Source organism: Cajanus cajan, chromosome 3 (assembly GCF_000230855.2).
Source record: "Cajanus cajan strain Asha chromosome 3, NIPB_CcT2T_4, whole genome shotgun sequence".
Classification (NCBI taxonomy): Eukaryota; Viridiplantae; Streptophyta; class Magnoliopsida; order Fabales; family Fabaceae; genus Cajanus; species Cajanus cajan.
This window is the reverse complement of record NC_138519.1, coordinates 22,828,108-22,853,780: the sequence shown is the minus strand read 5'-3', so window position 1 is coordinate 22,853,780 and position 25,673 is coordinate 22,828,108. Positions and strand designations below refer to the sequence as shown.

Below are 25,673 nucleotides of genomic sequence, written 5' to 3'. Positions count from 1 at the left end.
CGGTTTTGAAAACCGATGTAAAATATGGCATATTTTATAAAATAATTTCGTGTTGCATTATCCTAATAACAGTGTACATGTAGTGGCACCTGTTTTACTTAAATTGACAACAAATCAAAATTAAATTCTTCTGCAAAAACATTTCAAATCATAAAACACAGTAAAATTGATGCAGCACGATCAATTCTTCTTAATCTTCTTTTATATCCTTAAACAGAGTGAAGGTCTAAGCATACCACAATCAATTCTGCAAATTCATTTTGACATTCAAAGAAACTTTTGACTCACATTTATTCAAAATCAATTCTGCAAATTCATTTTGATTCAAAATGAACTATATTAATGCATATCTAAATGCACTAACTTTAGCTAGAATTTGCGTTACATCAACATTTCTACATTATTTTTTTTTATGAAATCACTTTTAAAATTCAAAATAAAAAATCCAAACAAATATTAATCATTTTACTTCAAAATCAATTTTAACTCCAATAAATTTTTCAAACGCTCCCCAATCACACAGAAAATCTAACAATTCGCTATTAGACCACTTTAAGTTGGAAATCAGTTACTCACGGGTCAATCTACAAGCTCATCGGAAGTTTCTGGTATAAACTTGGTACAAAATACATTTGCAATATGTCTTGTATCAATTGAATGTAAAAGTTTTGGGCCAGAATAGCTGCAAATATTGATCTGCGAAATTTCAGGAAAACAATTCAATGCCTTCTGCTGGTAGAACAGACCAAGACAATGTTATAAACCAAAAACAGAAAGGCTGGAATCATTTGCTCCTTGACTCTGTCAATATCTATGCTACCTATTGAGAGTTAGGACTGAACTTGTCAAACTAGTCATGACTCATTATAAATTATATCTGACAATACATGACCCAAAACAACCAAAGTATACAAGACAACACTACATGTTACATAAAATAAAATACATGCCATACCCGTGTATCATCTGATCCAGATATCAACAACGAACCATTGGAATTCCAAGCCACCGCATTGACACAGCCATGGTGGCCCTATTCAAATCACGAGCAAAAAGGATATGCAACAAAAGTAAACAAACAAAATGAGAATGTATAGATTCATTTTTGGGCAATGGGAGAGGGGATGCACAAAAATGAAGCAAAACGGTTGTAAAAACTTGAAGAGAAAGTTCATTGAAATCTATGGGTAGTGACAGCATTTATAAGAAAGTCGTTACTATGCATGCCTTTTTCAAGAAGATAAGTCTAATAATATAATATACAAAGAATGTCAGCGTAGTGAGAACACAGAACCACTACATCAGAATGCCATTACCTTCTCTGATCACTCAAGGCACTTGAAAAAAATATTTATATATTCCTTCAATTATTCAATCTTCTATCAAAGTCCTTAATAGCAAATACTAAAACCACCTAAATCAATATGCACGTTACGATAATACAATAGAATCAACACGGAGATAAAAACATTGCACTCCTGCATTTCTCAATTTCAAGTTCCTACTAAAACACACAGATACATGTATATGACGAACAACATTTAGGAAGCATATTCACGCGGATGCTATTCCTATTTCCTATTCCTACTAACATTTAGGAAGCAAAGGATTCAATTAAGAAAAATTGAAATCGGTTTGTGCCCTAAAGAGAAAAATAGGGAGAAAAAGAAAAAAAAAGATAGACTTTTCTACAGTAGAGTTCTCCGCCGAGTTCCCTAACGCCTCCACCTCCAACCCCCTCTCCCTCCACCTCCTCCACTCCATCTCCCACACGCTCCACCACGCCCTTTCCCTCGCTCGCACGTGCCAACCCCACCAACTCCCCAATGGGAAGCTCAAAACCCAAAGCGACCTCGCTCCCTCCTCGCCACCCTCCACCGCCACATCACCAACCGCGACATCCTCTTCCGCAGTGGCCTCCTCCTCAAAAACAACAATAACCTCTCCACCCCCTCCAAACGCGAGGCCACGCGCTTTGCTTCAAGAAACCTAATAACCCGACTCCAAATCGGGTTGACCGAATCCAAATCCACCGCAATAGACTCCTTATTGGGTGGACTCGAAGAATGGAGTGACCGGGAGGCGCTCGTGGCGGCTGGCGAGGAGGTTGGCGGAGTGGATCTCGCGGTCGCAGGCAAGGCAGAGCGCAGCGACGTCGACCTTGCAGGCGCTGCAGAGGAAGGCATGGAACAAGGAAGTTGAAGTTGCTGGTTGAGGAAGGAAAGGGAGGGGTCTAGGGTTTTGCTTTCACGAGTTCTATACTACATCGGTTATTTTGAAAACCGATGTAGATATACTTGTAAATATTTACAAAAATGCCACCGCGCATTTAAATTTACATCGGTCCAATTAAAAATGATGTAAAATGTTCCATAATTACATCGGTTTTGTACATAACCGATGTAAATTTGCTTTACATTGAACTTATATTTACGAATATGCCACCGCATCCATTTTTTACATCGGTTATACCTAAACCGATGTAGAATTAACGATGTAAAACATTAACTTTCTAGTAGTGTCCTCTTCAATATCGATGGATGTATCCTATAGAAAGGTGAATTATTTATATCATCCCCCTTATTTTTATTTTAGCAACATGAACAAGCTTCCTCTAAACAATATTTTTCATTTCTTTTGTGGTTTCAAACAGGTTCTTAGGACATTTGAAATCCTTTGTACGTTATAAAGCACGACCAAAAGGGTATTGTAGAAGGATACCTTATGGAAGAGATTTTGACATATGTTCAAGGTATCTAGATGACATTGAGATTAGATGGAATCGACCCAATCGTGTAGATGATGAGGCTTTTAATGATACATAATCTGGATCATGAGTAACTGATTTATTTCCTTGTGTTGGAAAACCAATTGGTGCCTCTTCATATTACAACTTACACCCATGGAAAAGTTATAAGCTCATAGACATGTGTTAACGTATTTCCCTTTAGTTGATTCACATCTTCAATAAGGAAATTTTATCACTTGTTTTAATCTATTAGTAAGTTTTTTTGATCGTAAATCTAATATGGTATGAATAAATTAATAGGAAATATAGAAGCATTGTACAAAGATAACTAAGGGGTGGTGCAAGGAGTAGTGCTCAGGTTGATAAGAAGGTTCATACAGAGTTTGTTCCTTGGTTTGCCAATCATGTTAGTGTTCATAATTAACAAACTTTGTGTCTATATGTCATTCACATTTTGGGAATAATGGGACTAACATTGTATTTTATGGCATGTAGATTCGCAATAATCTCAATACTCTTAGTGGAGTGGATAAATATGTTCTTCTTAGTCTTGCACAAGGTCCTTTTGACAAAGTTAGGATGTTCAATGCATTTAATGTTAATGGATTCAAATTTCAAACTTTGGCACGAGACAAGTTTTTACAAACTCAAAATAGTGGAGATTTTGGTATGTTTGGAACAAGAAGTTACTCAAGCAACAATGATGCTTAAATGAGGTTCGGAGGAGTGGCTTATTATGGAAGATTGATAGATATCATCGAACTCCACTATAATGGGTTCACAATACCTATATTTAAACGTGAATGGGTTAATACAACAAACCCAGAGGAATGAAGACAAACAAGTTGGGTTTTATCTCTATTAACTTTTCCAGACTAATACATACTGGAGAACATGAAGATGATGAACCATACATTAATTCTTGAGAAGCTCAAATGGTTTATTATGTGGATGATGATAAGGAACAAGGTTGGAGCATACCAATCCATTTGAAGCCAAGAGACTTGTACGACATGGGAGAAAATGATGATGTTTTGCCATCCATTGAGCCATACCCATCACAAAATTTGGAACATATTTTCTCTAATAATGCTAGTCATATACAATTAACAAGAATGGAAACAGATGATGATGTACTTGAAGGCTTAACTACCAATGTTGATTTTAATAATGATAATCAAGATATGGTGTTATGATTGTCATACTTTTCTCATATGAAAGGAATCAAAAAACTTTAAGTATATATTATCTGTTAGATTAAGAAGTTGATAATATGGTTTATATATGCAGATATGGTTCATTCAAGACAAGGCGCTTCCAGGAGTAGATCCATGCCAAATCCCCAAAATGCATCTAGTGCATTGTTGGGACTCCGTTTCGAGTTAGTTTCTCTCCATGTTAAATCTAAATATGTTTCTAACCACAGACCCAAAACACGACAAGTATACAGGTTATACAAGTAATATATCTAATATCGTATCCACAAGGACTAGATAAGATAAAATAAGCATTTAAAATATATGTGAATGAGGGAAAAACCCTTGAGAGTTTTCCCTAAAGCGAGTTGGGCAACTAAATCAGAGGACTCACGCCAAGCGTGATTTAGTTTCATGTCGGGTGCTAACATGATCCAGAGAGTAGTGCTCTTTACCTCGAGCCACGCCCGGTGTAGGATATCAAGCCCGACGCAAATGGCATTTCTAGCTCCTTAACTCTTCAATTTTAGCTCTAGCAGGTCTCAATTCCAGGGATCCCCAAAACCAACATCTACTACTTAATAACTACACAAAAAGGAGGTGTATCAGGATATTGTTAGATGGTTTTCAAGTTAGCTATATATGCACAAGAAAATTGGATCAAAAGAGGACAAAGTAAGCGCAAAGTTGGATGAAGGAGTTAACATCACTCAAGAATTTGTAACCAAAAGTAAGTAAATATGAGCCTTATCATGCATCTCATCAAAATCTAAATGTTCATCAACAAAGTGAGCCTATAGCTAATATTGAATCCTTTCAAGAAGAGGTATAAGCTAAGCCTATTGTGATTGAGAGTGTAGCTAAAATACACCGACTATTGGGAGAAGAACTTCTCCATTTTGGACAGTTGATGTTATTGGTGCGTAATCTAATTTTGGTTTCTTACATATCTTTTAATTGTTATATGTTGTTTTAACAATTGACTTTTATTTTTTTTATTAGATGGGGAAAGTCATATATCCCAAACATGTTTAAGGGTACAAGATGTGTTTGCAATGATTGATAGTCCAACAAAAATAGTGACACAGTGGAATAGACACAATCAACCAATGGGTGATTCTTCTAGTTTGTTAACATGATTTTTAGGTCAAGTTGCATCCAACTTTGGAAACTTTCTTGTATTGTGTATGAGAATTAGACATAAGTTCCTAAAGAGTAAAAATAATGTTTATGTTAACACGATACAAGTATCACTTAAAATTAAATGAAAATGTTCATATGTTTAATTTATTTTGTGTTTAGTGTCTAACATTATATTTTATTTTGTCTTCTTCAAGGCTAATTTTGTTGTTAAAGATTGGAAAGCACAAAAAAAATATTTTTTAGAGCATGGGAAAAAAATGGAAGGACAAACAGTGTAGATTATTTGATAAATATCACAATTGGGAACAATCTGTGGAGCAAAATAGTCAGAATCACCCACCGTATATTTCCCAAGATCATTGGGCTATTTTTTTTTTGCTTTACAGAAGAAGTAGTAAAGCAATTGTAATAACGCTTCCATATAAACTTCTTTTTACTTTAAATAATATTCATATTAACTATGTTTATTATTGTTGATGTAGGATATAGCTAACCAAATGTTGCAAATCGTGTAAAGCTAGTGATCCCCCTCATACTAGGCTCTAAAACTCTTTCAAGGAAAAGGTATGAGTTGGTATAGTTCAGTAAATCTAGTTCTTACTTCATCTAATATTAATAATATCTATTCATAACTATTACATGATGTCTATTGTTAGGAATTGTTACATGACCGTGAATTTAGTAGAGTATAAATATATCAGGTTTCTCATAAAAAGCCTGTTGAAACTTTTTTTAATGAAGAGGCTAGAGAATTACATGTAAGATTAATGTGTTATTTGTACTTTATTGTTATTTATGATATAGTAATTTTTAAATGTTTGTGTGTTTAATGTTATATATAGGAAAAATTACAAAATGAAATACAAAATTGTTCTAAAAATGAAGCTTTTCAAAAAGTTTGTGGGAAAGAACATCCTGACCATGTACGTGGTATGGGACTTGGAGTTAGGTCATCTCAAATCATTGGATCTTCTTCTCATGCAACAACATCAACAACTTCCTTTAAGTCTAATGAAAGGATGGAACAAATGCAAGTTGAAATTGAAGCACTTAAGGCACCAGTTGTAGAAGTTGATGTCTTAAAGGAACAAATTGTATTTCTTATGCAACCAAGGGAAATGAGGTAAAGTAAATATTATTATATTTTTTTAGGTTTAAAAATAGTTTTAATTTTTAGTGGATTTCATTTTGACTATAAGCATTTGCTTTGAATTTTCCCTTAAGGTTGTTTGTATTTTGGTACTTTCATGGTTCATGATGATTTGATTAGTTAAGCATAAATTCTAATGCTAGTTAGTGCTATTTGTTGGATTTTAGGCTACTATTCTTGTTAATTCTACTGTAAACTTCATTTGGTGAGAAATAAAATCCTTTGGAGAACATATTTGTTGGATCAAATAACGATAGTTGGTTATTATAAGTGTTTAAGTTCTCAAATATTTTGAGAAAGTAGATATTTGCTATTGGTAAAGTGGTTTCATTAGGATTTTGTCTCTAATTAGCGGTTACATCTTGCTTTCTCTCTTATTCCTTTAATTTTGTGATAAAAACAACTTTAATTTATGAAGTCATTCCCATATTTTTATTCAACTTTACAAATTACAAGTGATTTGGAATATATATGATAAAGAGTGAATGCAAGTTATATCAAATTATTGTTGTTGTTTGGCTTATAGTGAATGAGAAGTAGCATATGATCAATTTAATTAACTTTTAATTTATAAGTCATTGCTCTATCAGTCTTTATATATGTGAAGAGATGTATTTTTTATCCAAAGACATATATAATTAAAGATAAATATTAATTAGGATAATTGTAATATTTACTTGAGTTATTAATTATTCACATGTTAGCATATTCTATTATTGTCCCTGGCTAGATCAATTTATCACTGGCTGATTTAATTGTTACATTGATTTTTTTACTGATTTGATTAATTTTTTGGAGAAGTTTTGGTTGACAATTTTGGCTTCATTTTGGTTTTGTATTTGCTTATCTATTGGATGCTTGTAGGCTGACTTTCCTAGTTGTTGATTGGATTCTATTTGGTTGTGTGTTATACCTTTGACTATTTCTATTTGGCTGATTATGTTGCTACAATATTTCTTGGATTGGTTGCTCATTGGTTTCGAGTGTTATTTTGGCATTGTAGTTAGGCCGAATTTTTGTTCATTTTTTTTACTTTATATTTGTATTATTCTTATGTGGGTCAAATCTAGTCCCCCCACACAAAATTCTTTAGGTTAATTGATCCTATTTTTTTGGGATTATATAAATTGGTTTAAATTGCTACTTATTTGTATTATTTTTATTTTGATTACATGCACCTAACTTGGAATCACTTGTAAATAGAAGACGTTCCTCTAAGTCTGGTCATATGCCTGATGTCCATGGCCCAATTTCACTTGTTACTATTTAGATTTGTACAATATTGATGACAAACATGCTTATACTTTATGCTTATGAATGAATTTTATTTCATGCTTATACTTTATACTTATGGATAAATGTTGGATGAATGGATTTTATGTTATTTAATTTTATCTAATTTTATTAAAGTTTAAAACAAAAACAACTTAATAAGAAGGTATTATTACAAAATAATATTATCATCTATTCTAAATTGTAATGCATAAGTTTTATAAAAAATATATATATAAAAAAATGATTGTTATATTTTTTACCCAAAATAAAATTAAAATTAAGTTTTTAAAAAGTTAAAAATACTACGACAGTTACCAACTGTCACAAAGTTATTAAAAAAATATTACGGTATCAGTGTAAATGTTGCAATGTAATGGGTAGTTTGTGCGACTAGTAAATATAGAGGTAGTTCATGCAACGAGTAAAATAATTGCCACAATATATAGAGGTGGTTTATGTAATGGGTAAAAAAATAGTCGTAATATAGAGAGGCAATTTGTGCAACGGGTCTGTCAACCATCACAAAATGTGCTCGTGACAAACAATTTTGTGACAGTTTCTCAACTATTGCAATCCTATTTTTTGTGGTGATTGTAATGGTCGCAATGTGAGATTTCTAACCATCGCAAAATAGTGATTTTCTTGTAGTGTTTTATTTACTTAAGGGATTCTACCCATTATTGATGCACATAAGTATGTATAAACTCCACTATTTATATTGAACCTACAATCATAAATAATAAAAATAAATTTAAAATTGCAAAAAATAAATTATATTATTAAGTTTCTCAACTCAATTTTTGTACCATTATCAATATTACTTAACACTTACCACTTGTAGTTCAGTACATGTTATTATTATAATCATTTTGGTGACTTGCAACATCGAGTATCTAAATAGAAAAAAAAATAATATATCTTTTGTAAAGTAACATTTTTGTTAAATATCATCACAATTGACAAAGTTAAATTGTAAGAATTTATACCTCTTGATCTACAACTTGCATAATATCATTAATCTCTCGATCTCCAAAAAAATCGTGCTTGAAGAAAAGAAACAAGATTTTCAGGCACCATCTTCAATTTTTCAATTCTAAGTTCTATAGTAGAACTTTGAGCTAAAGTATTTCAACTTTTAACAAGTGGAAGTTTTTTAAGACAACGTACATGCTTTCTTTTTTCAAGACTTTTCACTTTTGAATAGATGTCATTTTTTCAACTTGTATAATTGTGACTGGTTTGAGAACCTCCTAAACTTTCTACCTCCATCATATGCTTCTTTAAATTCTACATCAAAATCCATTTTAGTTAAAATAACCCAAATATTTTACATGTCTTTTTGAAGCTCAATTAATTACCATCAATAATTTACATTATGCTTTGGAAAGAAAATTCTTACAATCACATGGACTGGCTTTTCATTCACAATGTTCCCATCTTCCCAACACTATTGTTAAATAATAATAATTAAATTGGACAAAAAAAGAATAATCAATAGCAAATTTCATAAAACAACGATTGAGATGTTCATATTCTAACATTGTATTATTGGTCTAATGTTCAGGTGTTGATAATCCAATTGCTATACTTGGAGTCTAGATTGACAAAATTTCTCCTCTAAAGCTTGTGAAACAATTTGGACAAATCATAGTTGCTAAATCCGAGGTCAAATGACTTTTCCTTTCTTTTATGGTTATTTGCCATCCTTTTATGTTTTACATTCATGATTTCCTAGTGTTATATTTTGTGTTCTCTCTCTCTATTGTGAATTGCAAGATTTTATATGCAGTCAAATTAACTTAGTTTTACACATTTTATGATTTATTATATAATTGCTCTTGAGAAAATTTGTTTACACATGGTCTACAAGTGTACAATAAAATAATATTTATATATAAAAAAAATTTCAATTCTTTAACTTGCACATTTACAAAAATATGTCATGTGTTTAGATATCACTCATGAACTTCTTTTTCCTTTGTGCAAGTTGCCAGTTTTGTTAAAATATTTTCCAAATTTTCACATGGTTGGACTGTTAGATACAACACCATAGATGTAGAATCTGTGAAGGCTATGGAGGAGGCCCACCAAAAATTGTTGGACTAGATTATGCATTTAGGCATAGCAAAGTATCTAACCTAGATTATAGAAAAAAGAAAAGAGGGAGTGGTTCTATAAAGTAACTAACCTAGATTTTTTTGTATCGTATCTAATCACTTCCCAAATCAACAATGACATGTTAGCTACCAATGTTCTATCACATCCTATGTGTGTGTGGATTAATGAATGGTGAAAGAGAAAAAAAAATAGAAAAGTATATTATACTATAACAACCAAAATGACATTGATAAGACTATAACTATAAATAAAAAATTACCTATAGACTATAACTTCCTGTGTATCAACAAAAATGATAAATCGACCTAGAAATTGGACAACTTATGATACCTTATCAGTATCATATGAATACAACTAAAAATTAAAAATAAATAAACCAACAATTGCATTCACGCACAAAAGAAAACTAACATTGTACTTGCACAGTTCATACAATGTATTAAAAACTCCAAATGCAATTTGAATTTGAAGCTCTGAAGAAAGGATGAACAACAAACGGTGATGAACAATTATTTGAAGAAATAACTAAGTCATATATGATATAGGAGATGAGAAATAGTGAATCTAAATAACTGATAAATGAAAATTAGAGAACAATGAAGATTAACAATCTAGATCTAAAATCAACCATGAATAAAAAGCAACGACAAATAAAGATTCAAATTTGGATTTCAAATATCTAAGAATACTCCTACGTCGATAAGACCACAATGTATCATCTTCCAACCAGCTTTGATGATTGACAATAGGAGGAACTCCTTCTCTCTCTAAACCTAGATTTTGAATTTTCATTTCTTTCACTCTATAATTTCATCTATGCACACTTACCTCATCTTTCCTATTTTTAAATCCTATTCTTTTCAACTATGTAGTTAAACATATACTATTTTAAAACTGACATGCTTTTAACAATCCAATTTTCTTTTTGTTTTTGTATTTTATTTTACCTCATCTTTCCTTCTTTTGTTAAACAAAAATACTCATAATTAAAATATATTAATAAAGATACTTTTCATCCATGATAAAATCAGGATAATCTATTAGTAAATATACTTTTACCTCATATATTTATAATATTACAAATATATTTAACAAGTTATGAAAACATAATAATATATTAATAAAATAGTTAGACAGATTTAATAAAGTTGTGTTGTTTTAAAAATATTAATTATACCACAATAGTGACACATAAAATAAAAAAGAATGTAAAAGTACATTATATAGTGAAATATAATAAAAAATATAGGTGAATACAATTTTAAGTGACACTGAAAATTGTGACACTATAAGGTGTGTATTAATGTATTGTATTTTTCTTGTAGTGACACCACTGCTCAACAACAACTTGTAACAAATTTTTGTTTAAAGGGCTAAGTTCTTTTTTTTATTTAGAGAAATTTAGAAATAAATATAGATTATGATTTATTTTTTATTCTTTAGAATGGTACACTTGACATTTTAGAATCTATAAGAAATGTTACATACAGTAACATATAAAAGTGTTATCATAAATACAATATATGTAGGTATGAATCTAGTTGACACATACCTATACACAATTTTACTGTTAGCTTTGAATGAGATTTAACAATATATATTGTGTGTCAATATAACCTACATCTACTTTTAAAAAAAATATACCAAAAAATATTGTATTTATAGTGGAGATAAAAGTAATTTTTAGTGATTGGTGATATAATTTTCTCATTATCCTTGGCAAGCGGACCAAGCTTTGTTGTAGTAATTAAGTGTCGTCCTCTAGGATTTGTGATATTAGTAATTTCTATTCTAATGACTTATAAAAGAACATTGATATGATTGAAAAGTTGATTCAACATATAGTAAATGAAAACGACAATATAAAGTTTAGAAGAAACAATTATATGCAGAGTGGAATAGATTCAATTGTACTTGCTAACCCTTAGATCTTTCTTAAATAAATATGATTTCAGCTTCATTACTTCCACGTTCATTAAATAACTCAACCATGTCCCTCAAAATTGAGTCCTAAGGTGATTAATCCTAAACATGATTCCTCTATGCTTTGAGATTAACACCTTGCATTAAGAACGGTAACTTGAACAAATGTGGCTAACCAACTCAAGTCTACTCCTAGAACAAGAGATGATTAAGTGTGTGATTCAGTTCGGGTTTTTTAAATCATTTTCCAACAGAGTTAAAAAATCAAAAATCATAAAATGGGTGATTAAACCGAATAAGAATTAAGAGAAGAATCAAACACAAGTAATGAAAGTGAAATGCATATATAATCAAGAAGAAGAAGAGTTAGTAGTTACAACGAAGCCAATCCCAAAAGTGAAGTTAGTGGAAAAACACATAGAAAGGGGGTTGAATATGTGTATGTGTGAACAAAGTCATTTTAAAATCTTTTCGCAATAAGGCCCTTTTTCCTCCAGTCAAATGGTGTTGGTCAAGGTTAAACAGAAACTTCCCAGGATTGGTTTAGCAGAATCATTTGCATCTGGGAATTTTATCGTCTGCTTAGAGAAAATACTTTTTAAGTGAAAACTTGTCTTTTGAATGAAACAAGGTTATTTTACGTTTGAATATAGTTTTAGTAGACAATAAGCATTGGACGAAGTTTCAATATTTAAGATCAATCAAATAAAGGGCGCCTAGATAATCAATTAAGTGCAAGTATTATATATTTAGCCTCTTCAGGCTAGCAGTGAGTATTATAGACCATCAGGTCATGACCACTCCTGGTCCCAAGTATTCTCAACCACTTCTGGCTCGTCTGCTTCACTCACAGATGCTAGTATTCTTAAACCACTTCTTGTTACCCAAGTATTCTCAACCACTCCTGGTTCATCTACTTCACTTACTGACGATTCGCTAGTATTCTTTGATCAGCCACTTCTGACTCTCAGTGAGTATTCTTGACCAACTCCTGGCCCGTTGACTTCACTCATCAACGCTAATATTCTTTACTTAGCCACTTTTGGCTCGGAGTGAGTATTCTTTGACAAGCCTCTACAGGCTTTACAAGTATTCTTTTCCTAGCCTCTTCAGGCTTTACGATGTAGACTAAGCATGTTTGGTTTGAGTGTGTGGGTTACAGTCATAGAGAGTATACATAGGTTTCTACACTCACTAAGGTGTTCGACCTTAGGCTTTATAATGATTGAGTGTTTGGTTTACTCTCATTGGAGAGGATACATAAATTGGCACACTCACTAAGGCTTTGTTCCTAAGATGTTCATGATTGAAACTCCTTAGTTTACATAGATGAGTACATTGTGGTATAGTTGACTCTATACGCTCTATCTCTGGTTTCATTGCTTCATGGGCTAGATATTACTCTTCTTCTTGCTTGAACCATTTCGAGCCAAACAGCTAGCCTTTTCAGGTTCGATGTTGTGACCTATATATAGTCTTGTGAAATCTGCCCGTTGCAAGTGTCCGTTGAAGCAGTTGTAGTTATTTATGACTGGTTTGATCTTCTCATTTAATGCTCAGATTCTTGCATTAAGTGTTGCTTCCTGTAATAGACCTTGCATGAATTCTTTTTACCTTGTTAAAAGTTGTGTCTGAATTTAGCAGAAACCTAGGAACCTTTTTGTCCTTTTCTGGTCATGTAGCTATGGAGTGTTGTCCTTATCTGAAAAAGTGATGTAATTTTTTTGACACATGCATGCTTTTAGTTCTGCGCTTGATCTTTTCCTTTCTTCTTTTCTTCTCACAATTTCGATGACTTCGTGTGTTCTCCTGTGAGAGTGGACGATATTCAAATTGCCCTTTGAATCTTGATTCTTTAGGTGATTGCATGATAGCTTCCGTCTGAGTCTGGTAGTTTATGTGTAGCTCAAGACTTGACCTTTGTTTGAGCATTTGTTATTAACGCATTGACTTTTCCTTTTATCTAGTCAACTAGTATGTGGTCAGACTTTCAATTCCTTCTAGAATGCTTATTAGTTTGTGTTGTCTTTCATTTGATATGTTGTTGACTTCCTTTTAACCTTTGACCAACCTTCGTCTAAGTCTTTATGTTGCACGTGACACATTTTTGCCTTGTTCTTGATTTGGCCTTGTTGGATGCTTGTGTTGGCCTTTCGTCTGCTTAGTCTCAATGCTTGATCAATTTCTTCAGGTGCTTGAAGATTCGTTCTGACTGTCTATTTAAAGTTTTCGTCTATCATCTGATGCATATGCTTGTTCTTCATTTTACATGTCCTTATGTTCTTCTGAAACACTAACACACTTGTTAGAGATAACAACATGTATTATATTTGTCTCACTCAAAACCTTTCTGGGAATTTCTTTGTCTGACTTAACAAGATCTAGCCATTCATGGCGAGGGTCATCACAAAATCAAAGGGGAAGAAGAAATTATAAAGGAAATGAAGACGGAATGAAGTTGATCCTTGTTCCCAAGCGATCCAGCCTCGAATTCTCCTTTTTGGCTTTATTTTTCTCTGTTTGTATGTTTTCCTCTAATTTCTATGTTCTCCTCTGTATCTCTCCTAATTCCCCTTTTATATTGGCCTCCAAAACAGGGGAAAGATCCAATTTTTAATCCCACCGCTACAACTGTGATCCACAGCCATAGCTATGGAAGGTCCTTCATAATTAAGTAATCTTCATGGCCACAGCTATGTCCCACAACTATGGCTATGGAAGTTCCTTCATGGTGAAGTAAAGCTTCAGCGCTACAGTTGTAGAATCATAGTTATGGTTGTGAGTCTCTAGAACTTTTTCTTTCTCTCTAGTATTCCATGGCTAAAGCTGTGAATCCACGACCATGGTTGTGACTCTCTAAAACCTTTTCTTTCTCTCCAGTATCCCATGGCTCAAGTTGTGAATCCACAGCCATGGTTGTGACTGTCTATTGGTTCCTGATTGCACTCCAGATTCTCACGGTTATAGCTATAAATCACAACCATGGTTACAGAATGTTGATTTCTACAATTTTCTAAAAAGAGAGAGATTCCATCAAATTTCTACTACTCTTCCAATCTTCTTAAGTTCACTTAAATTCTCTATTTTTTAGGTTAAATATCATCAAACATATTTACATTTTCATCCAAAAAATAGTGCTAAATGCTAAACAAAAACACATATAATAAGTACTCAACAGTGATAAATATTATATCACTTTAAGATATGTGTTACTAGATGACAATTTTTTTTATAATGATAGTTATGTGTTGGTGGATTTATTGGTATTTTATTTTTCATAATTTATGTGTGTATTTAGTGATTTATGATATATATATAAATATATAATGTGTATGAAATTGCTTGGATTTGTTTTTAAAATTACATGTTTGCAATGGACCTAAAATATAATGCACAATAAGAAACATACAATCTACCTACATTAGCTCATGCATTCATTAACCGATGTAAAAAGAGGTTGTGTTTTACACATACGATACTTTATACATTAATGTGTGAATCAATATAAAAAGTGAGATACTTCTTACTTCAATTAGCTATACAATAAATGTAGAAAGGACTTTTCTGCATTGATTTGATAATTGGTGCAAAAAGTACCTCATTCTTTTGTCACTCTAATATGAATTAGTCATCAAATCGATGTAGAAATATACTCAAAATCAATATGGAAATCGTTCTATGTAATGATGATGATACATCTTCTTGACTAACTTATGAAAACCTATGTCATAATATTTTCTACAAAAGCTTTCCGAAAGAAATTTGATCTATGTTGAAAAGCTTTAAAAAAGGAATTTAAAGTACATTTTTGTTATTTTGTGAATTTGGTTTTAATATTGAAATATAATTACTTGATTACAAAACTTTGAGAAACATCTCTATCAAGTTGTCAGCATGAGCTTAACATCATGCTCAAATTTTTCTAACAAGATTTGAGCATTTTGGACAGAAAAATATGAAATTTATTAAAGATAATCAATTAGATAGATTCATTAGTAAATATTCAATCTATTTCATAATAAGTGTTATTTTAAGTTTTTAAATAGATGAAGAAAAACTAATAAATAAATAAATAAAAAATAATGATTTTATAAAATTAATCTTATTATGATTAATTTTCTTTCATAAAAATGATACAACACGATAATAATCATTTTTTAAAGAATATTATATAGGATATAATTAGAAAAGAATAAGTAATTAATATTACATTAAAAAATTAATCTAATATTTATTTTAAGACTTATTTTTTCTTTAAACATGACAATTATTATATGACGAGAGTATATAATCATTGAAAAATTATTTAGTAAATATTTTACACCTATAATATAGTAACGAAAGAAATATGGTTAGAACAAACAACTTTAATTCAAATTCCAAAAGCTAAAAAGTACAATAAAGATTCCTCCATCAAATTAAGTCTCAAGCATAAATTTTAACCGAGATCTCATAACTTTTAAACCCAACTCTCCTTCTACTCTAGGTCAACTTATTCAACAAATCAACTAAACTTTTTTTTCTCTTTGACGCTTCTAATTTTACTGACGAAAATAAGGATCAATTACATTTTCCTCACAAGTGGTGGCCACCATTCTCATTGGCTTTGATGACGATTCATCAGAGTCAACGAAATAAGGAAAATTCGCACATCGTCAACAAAATTGGATTGTAAGCCAATACACCCCCTCACGTGAATAAATGGTGAGTGACTCTTTTTAATGATTTAGGATTGATGAGTGGATTTAGATGACTTTGATACCATCTTAAAATAGTAAATTTGAGTCAAACTCAACTTTACAAAATCGACTTGTAAAATAAAGGTTACTTTTCATTTATATATTATTTAATTGTCTAATCTCTAATTGATATGAGACTTGAATTTTTCTTAATTTGTTAGAAAACGAATTGCATGGTTGGAATCATGTTCAACCTCAAGTAGATGGTGTTGAAGAGATTCCAACGAGGAAACATCACAAGATGTTGTAGCAGCCATGTTTTGGAATTGGATGATAGGTGTTAATTTCCTCTTTGGGAATTAATCACTTTGTGGCTAATGCTTACATATTTATGCCACCGGTTTTAAGACTTTTTTATACTATTTTCTTTGTACGTTTTGAAACTCAGTTTGAACGACGTGATTTCAATTATTTTAATGTTGTCTTCATGTTGGTTGATTCTTTGAAATTTGGAATGAATATAAATGGAGTGACATTGAAACGTAAACTGGCTGTACACATTCTTCGTTACGTGTGATTGCTGCATTAGTTCATAACCCACCTCAACAGATTGTGAAAATTATTTTTTTTTGAAACCTAAAGATCTAAGTTATATTTTTCTTTTAATAAATTTATTCATAAGACGATCAGAAAATTGAATTTCTTTCCATATACTTAAGAAATTTATGTTATTTACTAATTGTGTTGTGTTGGAGATTGTTGGTTGGTTTTAAATAAATATCATATTTGGATATTGTGTACTTTCTCCGTTTTTTTTTTTGAAATTATTTTTTTTATATTTTTTATATTTTTTTTATTATTTTTCTAAAATCAATGATATATTAATTTTTTTTATTTTATCCTTAATAATTAATTAGTATTTACTGAGTAGTATATTTATTTATTTTTAATATATCTATTATTTCTCTAATCAACTAAAAAATATAATAAAAATAAATAATAAATACTTTGAAAATTTAAAATATTAATTATTTTTTAATTCTTGTACATAAACCTTAGATATAAAAAAAATGGAGGGGATATATGGACAAAAAGAAAAGTTACTGGGAAGAAATTACTTCTGCATAAAATTAATACATTGATAACTCCGAAATTAAAAAATAAATAAATAAATAAAAAATCACCATTCTATTTTCATCCAAATCATGGCTGCTACAATTATCGTGTCTGGCTGCTAGTGCGTGGGTATCCCAAGAAAAAAGTTTTCATAAATTTATTCTATTTGCATATATTAAATTTTAAGTATATGTACCACACAAAATATTATATAATTATCAAATTATAATTTTTTTTTGAATAAATAAGGTTTCAAATATTTACAAACTGAAGTTTAAATTTTATTTAATGTTTTTCAAAAAAAAAACTCCGTTTAATATTTTTTAGATAAATTTAAATGAACTAACTTATATAAATATAAATTAACGTGTGTATATAAATTTAACCTTTGATCTTATAATCTTTATATATTTCTTTATTTTTCATCATATTCCCTCTATATATTCAGTTCCTTTACTCCATTTTCCGTTCACCGTTTTCCTTTTTTCACAAATTAAATTTCTAAATGAAAACATATAATGTTTGGAGATAAACGAAGATGCCAGCCATGAAACCGATTCACATGGTTTAAGCCAAATGGTATGGTTAAGAGTAGGTTGGGCAGAATCTTGGTTTCTAGGGAATGGTTTCTTATTTGGCCTGGCTGTCTACAGATTGTATTAAATAGATGTATTTCTGACCATTGTCCAGTCAAGATGCAGGTGTGTAACTCAGATTGGGGACCAAAACCATTCCGTACCCTAGATCATTGGTTTCAAGACCCATCGTTTAAGAAGTTTGTTGTGGACTCTTGGGAAGGAATCTTAATTCAGGGGTGGGGTGCATATGTTCTAAAGGAAAAGTTGAGAGTGTTGAAGTCAAAGCTAAAACATATTGGAATCTAGAGTCTTTTGAGAATCCAAAGGCCTTACAACAACGGATCGTCAAAGATCTAAACTACCTGGATAAGAAGGAGGAAAACCTCGGGTTGACTGAAGAAGAGATCCAAAAGAGAGTGGAATTACAAAATGAGTTTTGGAAAGTGGCAATTAGAAACGAGTCGGTTCTATCACAACAGTCAAGAGTGAAATGGTTGAAGGAAGGGGACTTGAATACAAAATTCTTTCATCTCATGGTAAGCTGGAGGAGAAAGAAAAATGCCTTGAAAGGACTATTCATTGATGATTCTTGGTCAGAGGATCCTACAGTAGTTAAGGGACATGTTAGAGATTTCTTTTATCAGAGGCTTCAAGAGCAGTGCCAAAATAGACCATGACTGGATGGTACACATTTTAGATCACTTTCCCAAGATCAGAATGAATTACTCATTGCTCCATTTTCTGAAGAGGAGATTCGATCTGCAGTGTGGGAGTGTGGTAGTAATAAATGTCCGGGTCCTGATGGTGTGAATTTCAAATTCTTAAAGGAATTTTGGGAAACTTTAAGAGGGGATATATGTCGCTTTCTTACAGAATTTCATCACAATGGGAGACTGCCTAGGGGCACGAATTCTGCCTTCATCACTCTAATACCAAAGAAACAGGATCCACAAAGGCTTGAGGACTACATACCCATCTCCTTGGTTGGGTGTATGTACAAGATTTTAGCCAAAGTTCTTGCCAATAGAGTTAAGCGAGTTCTGCCGACCGTTATTGATGAGCGACAAAGCGCCTTCCTTGAAGGTAGGAATATGTTACATAGTGTGCTGGTTGTTAATGAGGTTATTGATGAGGCTAAGAGGATGAAAAAACCTATCATATTCTTTAAGGTTGATTTTGAGAAGGCGTATGACTCTGTGTCATGGGAGTACCTACTATACATGCTTGAGCGCTTGGGTTTTAATCCTAAATGGATTGGATGGATCAGGGAGTGTCTCAATACAGCTCGTCTATCAGTGCTAGTTAACAGTAGTCCCACTGACGAATTCCCAATGGGAAGGGGGCTAAGACAAGGTGATCCCTTGGCCCCCTTCCTCTTCACAATTGTAGCAGAGGGGTTATCAGGATTGATGAGGGAAGTAGTGAAGCATAAGAGATTCAATAGTGTGAAGGTCGGACATAATCAAGTTGAAGTTAGTTTGGTTCAATATGCAGATGATACAATGTTCTTTGGAGAAGCTTCTTTGCAAAACGTATTTATGATAAAAAGTCTAATCAGATGCTTTGAGGTGGTCTCAGGGTTAATCAAGAGTAAATTTGGTTCCATTTGTGTGGATCAGGCCCTAGTGGAGGATTTTGCACATCTGTTAAATTGTACACTTCTATCTCTACCTTTTCCCTATTTAGGCCTCCCCATCGGGGCAAATCCTAGGACTGTGGTCACCTAGAGGCCAATTATCTCAAAAGTTCAGAAGAAACTTGCGATGTGGAAGCATAAAGTTCTTTCTATGGCAGGTAGGGTGTGTCTGGTGAATTATGTGCTAACTTCCCTCCCTCTTTATTATTTATCTTTCTTCAAAATCCCAAATCGGGTGGCTAAGGAGATAGTTTCCCTACAAAGGCGCTTTTTGTGGGGTGGAGTCGGGGATCAGAAGAAGGTTTGTTGGATTAGTTGGGATAAGGTGACCCTACCAAAGGAAAAAGGGGGATTGGGAGTCAAAAATATCATACTCTTCAATAGATCGCTACTAGCTAAGTGGAGATGGAATCTCTTCCACCAATCCAGCACTATGTGGGCTCAGGTTCTACAATCAAGGTACAGAGGTGGGCACAATCTGTGTGCTCAAGCCTCCTCTCAGAAGGATTCTATATGGTGGAGGGATCTTTTAATGGTGTGTGGTGGAGTTGAGGAGGATAATTGGTTTGATAAGTTGATTGAGTGGAGAGTTGGAGTGGGGTCTAAAGTTAGATTTTGGCTAGATAAGTGGGTGGGGCCTACTAATCTTGCAGTTGCATTCCCTAGATTGTTCATTATCTCTGATCAGCAACTTGCTTCTATTGCAGAGATTGGGGCACTTGTGAATGGAGAATGGGTGTGGCACCTCAGGTGGAGGAGAAATAGATTTGAGTGGGAAATTCCTTTGGAACAACAACTTTTGCGCCAAATTAATAGTCGCATCTTCAACTCCTCCCAATGCGACTCTTGGAGTTGGGTGGCAGAGTCCTCAGGGATGTTTTCTGTTAAGTCGGCTTATCAGAGCATATTAGCTGAGTCAGTCACTATTGAAGATCACGATATCTTCAAGTTAATATGGTCTATCCCTGCCCCTCCTAAAGTTCTCTTCTTTGCTTAGAGGCTTCTGAATCGAGGACTCCCAACTGTGGATAATTTGGCACGCAGGAATATATTACTTGGCGAGCATGAATCTAGATGTATCTTTTGCAAGGTAGATATTGAAACCACAACACACATCTTCTGTACATGTCCGATGGTTGATAGAGTTTGGAAACAGTGCCTCTCCTGGTTAAATTGTCCTGCACCTCTCCCTAGGCAGATTTTCGACCACTTTTCTTTCCTCCCAGCACCAATTAAAACCGAGTCACAGGCAAAAACCTGGCATACTGTGTGGCTGGCTACAATGTGGACCTTATGGAGGTACAGGAATAAGTGTATTTTTGACAGCGGAACATTTGAGCAAGGTAGTATAGTTAGAGACATTCTCATTTTTTGTTGGAGGTGGCTATCCACCCTCAAACCTTCCTTTGCCTATTCTTTCTCTCAATGGAGTAGCAATCATGGGCCATGTATTTGTCTCAACGGGTGTGGATAGGGTAGCAGTTTCGGATTATGAGGAGATACAAATGTATTAAGTATTTCTCTATAATCCTGACTTTATACTTTGTATATGGGTTCGGGTATCTCTTGTACCTGTTATATATTAATTTTGCTGTTTTCAAAAAAATATGCATGTGTATACGTGTATGAAGAAGAACAATTTTTGCTGACAATTGAACATGCATGTCTTTCAACAACCTTATTCTAATAAAAACCCCATCTAAAGCTCAAAAATAATATTTCTTTTCTGAGTTTCGTTGAGCCTGCCGCAGCCTAGAGAGAGAAGAGTGTTCATTTCTTTCTTAATTACCTTTTTTCCTGTTAATTAATGTTTTTATGAACGAAACCAAGCCATCAATACGAGGTTGAATAAGTCATTATAACACTTACTTCTATATTCGCATCTTAAAAGAATTGTTAGTTCTTATATTTACATCCTTATAAAGTATTATAATTTGGTATTAATGATGTTTATATATGGTTGCATATATAGATAGTTATATTTGAATTCGTTGTTTAATAAGGATGTCAAAATAGACCGTCTGATGGTTTGAACCATATAATTAGACTGATATTTATATGTAACAAAATAGAATATAGATAGGACTAATAAAATATACGTTCAAAATCATTTTTCCTAAAAGAACAAACACAAATTATTAGCTTGACACGGACTTATAGCTTGTGGTATATTTGGTTCTTTATTTTTATCATTAAGGTTGGTGTTATGAAAATTTAATATAATATACTCAGTTTTTATATTCTAACTCTTCATGATTACTATAATTCCCATCAATAAAATAAAAGGTCAAAACGTCTTGCTAACATAAAATTTGAAAATTAATTAGGAAAAAAAGAAATTTCATTTTCTGATAGTTTGATATTTTATTATTTAATATATCAAAAAAATTTCCTAACTTAAGTTATTTATTTATTTATTTTATTATTATTATCATTATGATAATCGTCGTTATTATTATTTGATATCAATTATTTTGGCAGAGATTAATTTTCTTCATGATGAATTTGAAGTTTAACAATACAAAAATCGTATATTGTTATTTAAACTATTTTTTATTATTTATATCATATTCAATTTTTATTCTAATATATATTTATTGTTTTGAAAAGTAAATTATTAATTAACTATATATTATTAGTGAAAAAAATATATAGATGATAAATTTTGTAATATATCATAGTCAAGTACTATTATATGTATGTGTGTATTAGAATCACTGCACTTCACGTTCAATACAATTGGACTTGGTAAGTGAATAAATAGTGGGTGACCCATTTTTAATGATTTATGATAGGTGACGTGGATAAATGGTGGGTGACAACTTGAATTTTTTTCAATACACCTCATTTCACGTCAGCACTATTGGGGTAAATAAATGGTGGGTGACCCTTTTTAATGATCTAGAATAGCTCTAATATCATCTTGAAATAATAAATTCAAGTCTAACTCAATTCTATAAAACCGACTTGTAAGGTGAGAATTATTTTTCACGTATATATTCTTTGATTATCTTATATTTAATTAATGTGAGATTTGAATTTTTTCAACAGAATCATTGGGTTTATGTTTTTTGTGTTTGTTGAGTTTTCACCATATCTATTATTATAAGAGTTAATCATTTATACACTACTAGTGTAATTTTTTTTTACACTGACAACTAATTATATCTTTTAATTGTGTCATGTCACTGTCAAAAGTAAATGTGTTTATAAGGACATGACACAATTAAAAAATATAATTAATTTTCAGTGTAAATTTTTTTTTATACTAACAGTATATAGGTGATTAACTCTTGTTATAACTTGTGAATGCATAACATTTTTCATTTGTTAGAGAAGGGTGGGGTGAGAGGCCCATCATTACTTGCTAGTCCCAAACCCAAAAGTCACGTGAAATGCACGTGGAACATGTGATTTCAATTCTCTAAATTAACATTTCAGACTTATTTATTTGGTTTAATTCCGGAAATTTGATAATATACATTTCTTTTCTAAATAACTCAACTATACGATTTTTTGTATTCTCTTTTAAATTATGATTTCAAATAAATTATTGATCTAATGATTGAGATTGGAGTACATATTCGTAGATTGGAATTTCATTGCCATAAATGTAATTCATGTCAAATTTTATTAATTAACTATATTTACCATAAATTAATAAGTTAAGTAGCACCAATTAATTGATCTAAGACCATCATTCATAATAAACCATGATTTGTATGGACGATGTTTAGATATTCGTAGCTGCCAATTATAATAGTAACATGTTCCGAGTCTCATTTTAGGCATCAAGCCCAGCTAATGATAGAAGAAAAAAAAATCTGAAAATTATGCCCTTATCCCCTTTTATATATATTTCAAGGAATATAATTAATTAAAACATGTCATTTTTTATGCATGGGATTCCATCTAAAATTCGTGACAAAACATATCACCCCCAGAATTTCATCAAAAGGAGTGTACGCAAAAATTCATTGGAGAAATCCAAACTACGCAAACAAACAAACAACTATAGTCCAAGAAATTAAAATCATGGTGTAACCTTATGGGCATCACGTTACACCATTACACAACCATTCAACTCACTCCACCATTGTTCAACAGGAGCATCATTTGCATGAAAACCCATTTCAAACACCTGCACTTGGCTCCTATTTTTGGCCAACTTGTTCAACAAATCAGCCAAGTTCTTCTTCTTCTTTGACTCTCGAGTCTCTGAAGTCGGTGAAAATAACGAAAAAGACTCCGATACATTTTTTTTTGAAGTCTTTATTTTTTTCACTGGCTTCAGAGACATATGAGAGTCAATAAGATGAGGAAAATTCAACTTTGCTTTGCTACCACGCATCTTAAAAGCAGCTATATCATAAGCTAAACCTGCTTCTTCTTCAGTCTCATAAGTCCCAAGCCAAACCCTAGCACCGTTCTTCTTTGGATCTCTTATCTCTGCGGCGAACTTTCCCCAAGGCCTACGCCTCACACCCCGGTAGCGCTTCCAAACCGGTGGCGCGTGAACTTCACGCGCTGCCCTAGAGTCTTCCTTTAAGGTAGGGCTTGGGGATGAATTGTAGGGTTGAGAGTAACACATTTCGTTGTTGGAAACATTCTCGAGAGGGTTGGAATCATCATGTTCATGGGCAAGAAGAAAGTGTTGAATAGATTCCAAAGAAGAGAAATCATCACACGACATTGTAGTGGCTATGTTTTGAATAGTGATGGTGGTGGTGTTTACTCGAAGCACATGAGATTGTGTTCAAATGAAGAATAATGCGGTGTGTATTTATACCATGGCTTTTGGAGTTGTTCATGTTTTTTTTAATGTATTCCTTGAAAGTTGAAAATGGGTTTGAACAACGTGGGTGATCTTTCTTTAAATTAATGTTGTTTTCATGAGGGATGTTTCTTTGAAGGTTCAACGAGGGTTTGAAACGGCATTGAAACTTGAAGTGGCAGTGTTCTTCCCACGTGTGATTGATTAGTTGATCGAGTATATAATTGTTTATTTATTTTAGCTTTTCATCAAATAAAAAAATCTCAAAAACCTTTAACACGAATATTTTGATAGTGTCACGATATTATAAAAATTAAACCAATTTCCTTACGGAAGAGTTGAATATGGTAAAAATGAATAATCTCCTATAAAAAGAGACGTCAATATATATTTAATATATAACCTAATGTATTTCATGTATAATTATATTATATATATATAAGGTTTATTTTAAAAGTAAATTTACCTAAACTTAATCTATTCAATATTTTATATTTTATATTAAATTTTAATAATTTAATAATTGAATTTAAAGTTTTTAATATATATTAAATTTATAAATTTTTAAAAATTTAAAAATTATTTAATACTTTTTCATTAATTCAAATTGATGAATAATCATAAAACTATTTTATACGTTAATATGAATTAATAAAATGAAATATCAAATGATCTTTAAATATTTTAAAAATTTGCAAACTTAGTCTATGCATTAAAAACTTTAAATTTAACGGTTGGATCGTTAAAATTTGATATATAATATGAGTTATTAATTGAATTAAGTTTAGATAAACTTACTTCTAAAATAGACAAATCCCTCCTCACTCATATATATATATATAGAGAGAGAGAGAGAGAAAGAGAGAGGAATAATAGGAAATTTACCAAAAGAAAAGCACCTTCCATAAATGTCATTTGTAGTAGGTATTATTCATAAATAACACACACAAGTGCTAATTATTATCAAAATAAATAAATAAAAATAGACAAGTGCAATTTTATGTCGTTATAAGAAAATTGTTATATAGTAACACACATCTTATAATGTTACAATACATATATATCACTCAAAATTATTTTTACTCATATGATAGATATAATATATGTTGATATATTATTAAAAAATATAGGTATAAACTATAGTTAACACACAAAATAAGTTGTTAAATTTTATTCAAGATTAACACTAAAATTATGTATATATATATATAATGACACTTTTTTTATGCCATTGTTTGTAACATTTTTTGTATGTTTAAATTAATTTATATTAAATTTTAATTAATATATTTTTATATTTAATTAATACATTGATAATTAATATATTTAATTAAGA

At 31.7% G+C, this 25,673-nt stretch overlaps 1 protein-coding gene across 1 annotated transcript; it reads right to left on the bottom strand.

Moving 5' to 3' along the window:
• Window positions 1-23,388: 23,388 nt before the first annotated feature.
• LOC109815171 (uncharacterized) lies at window positions 23,389-24,314 on the bottom strand. Its single transcript, XM_020379810.3, has one exon. The coding sequence runs from the start codon at window positions 24,254-24,256 to the stop codon at window positions 23,624-23,626; it is 633 nt and encodes a 210-aa protein (XP_020235399.1). The 5' UTR covers window positions 24,257-24,314; the 3' UTR covers window positions 23,389-23,623.
• Window positions 24,315-25,673: the final 1,359 nt, after the last annotated feature.

What these genes read in the sequence shown, in the direction of transcription:
- LOC109815171 (XM_020379810.3), bottom strand. Translation starts at nt 24,256, where the DNA reads ATGTCGTGTGATGATTTCTCTTCTTTGGAATCTATTCAACACTTTCTT.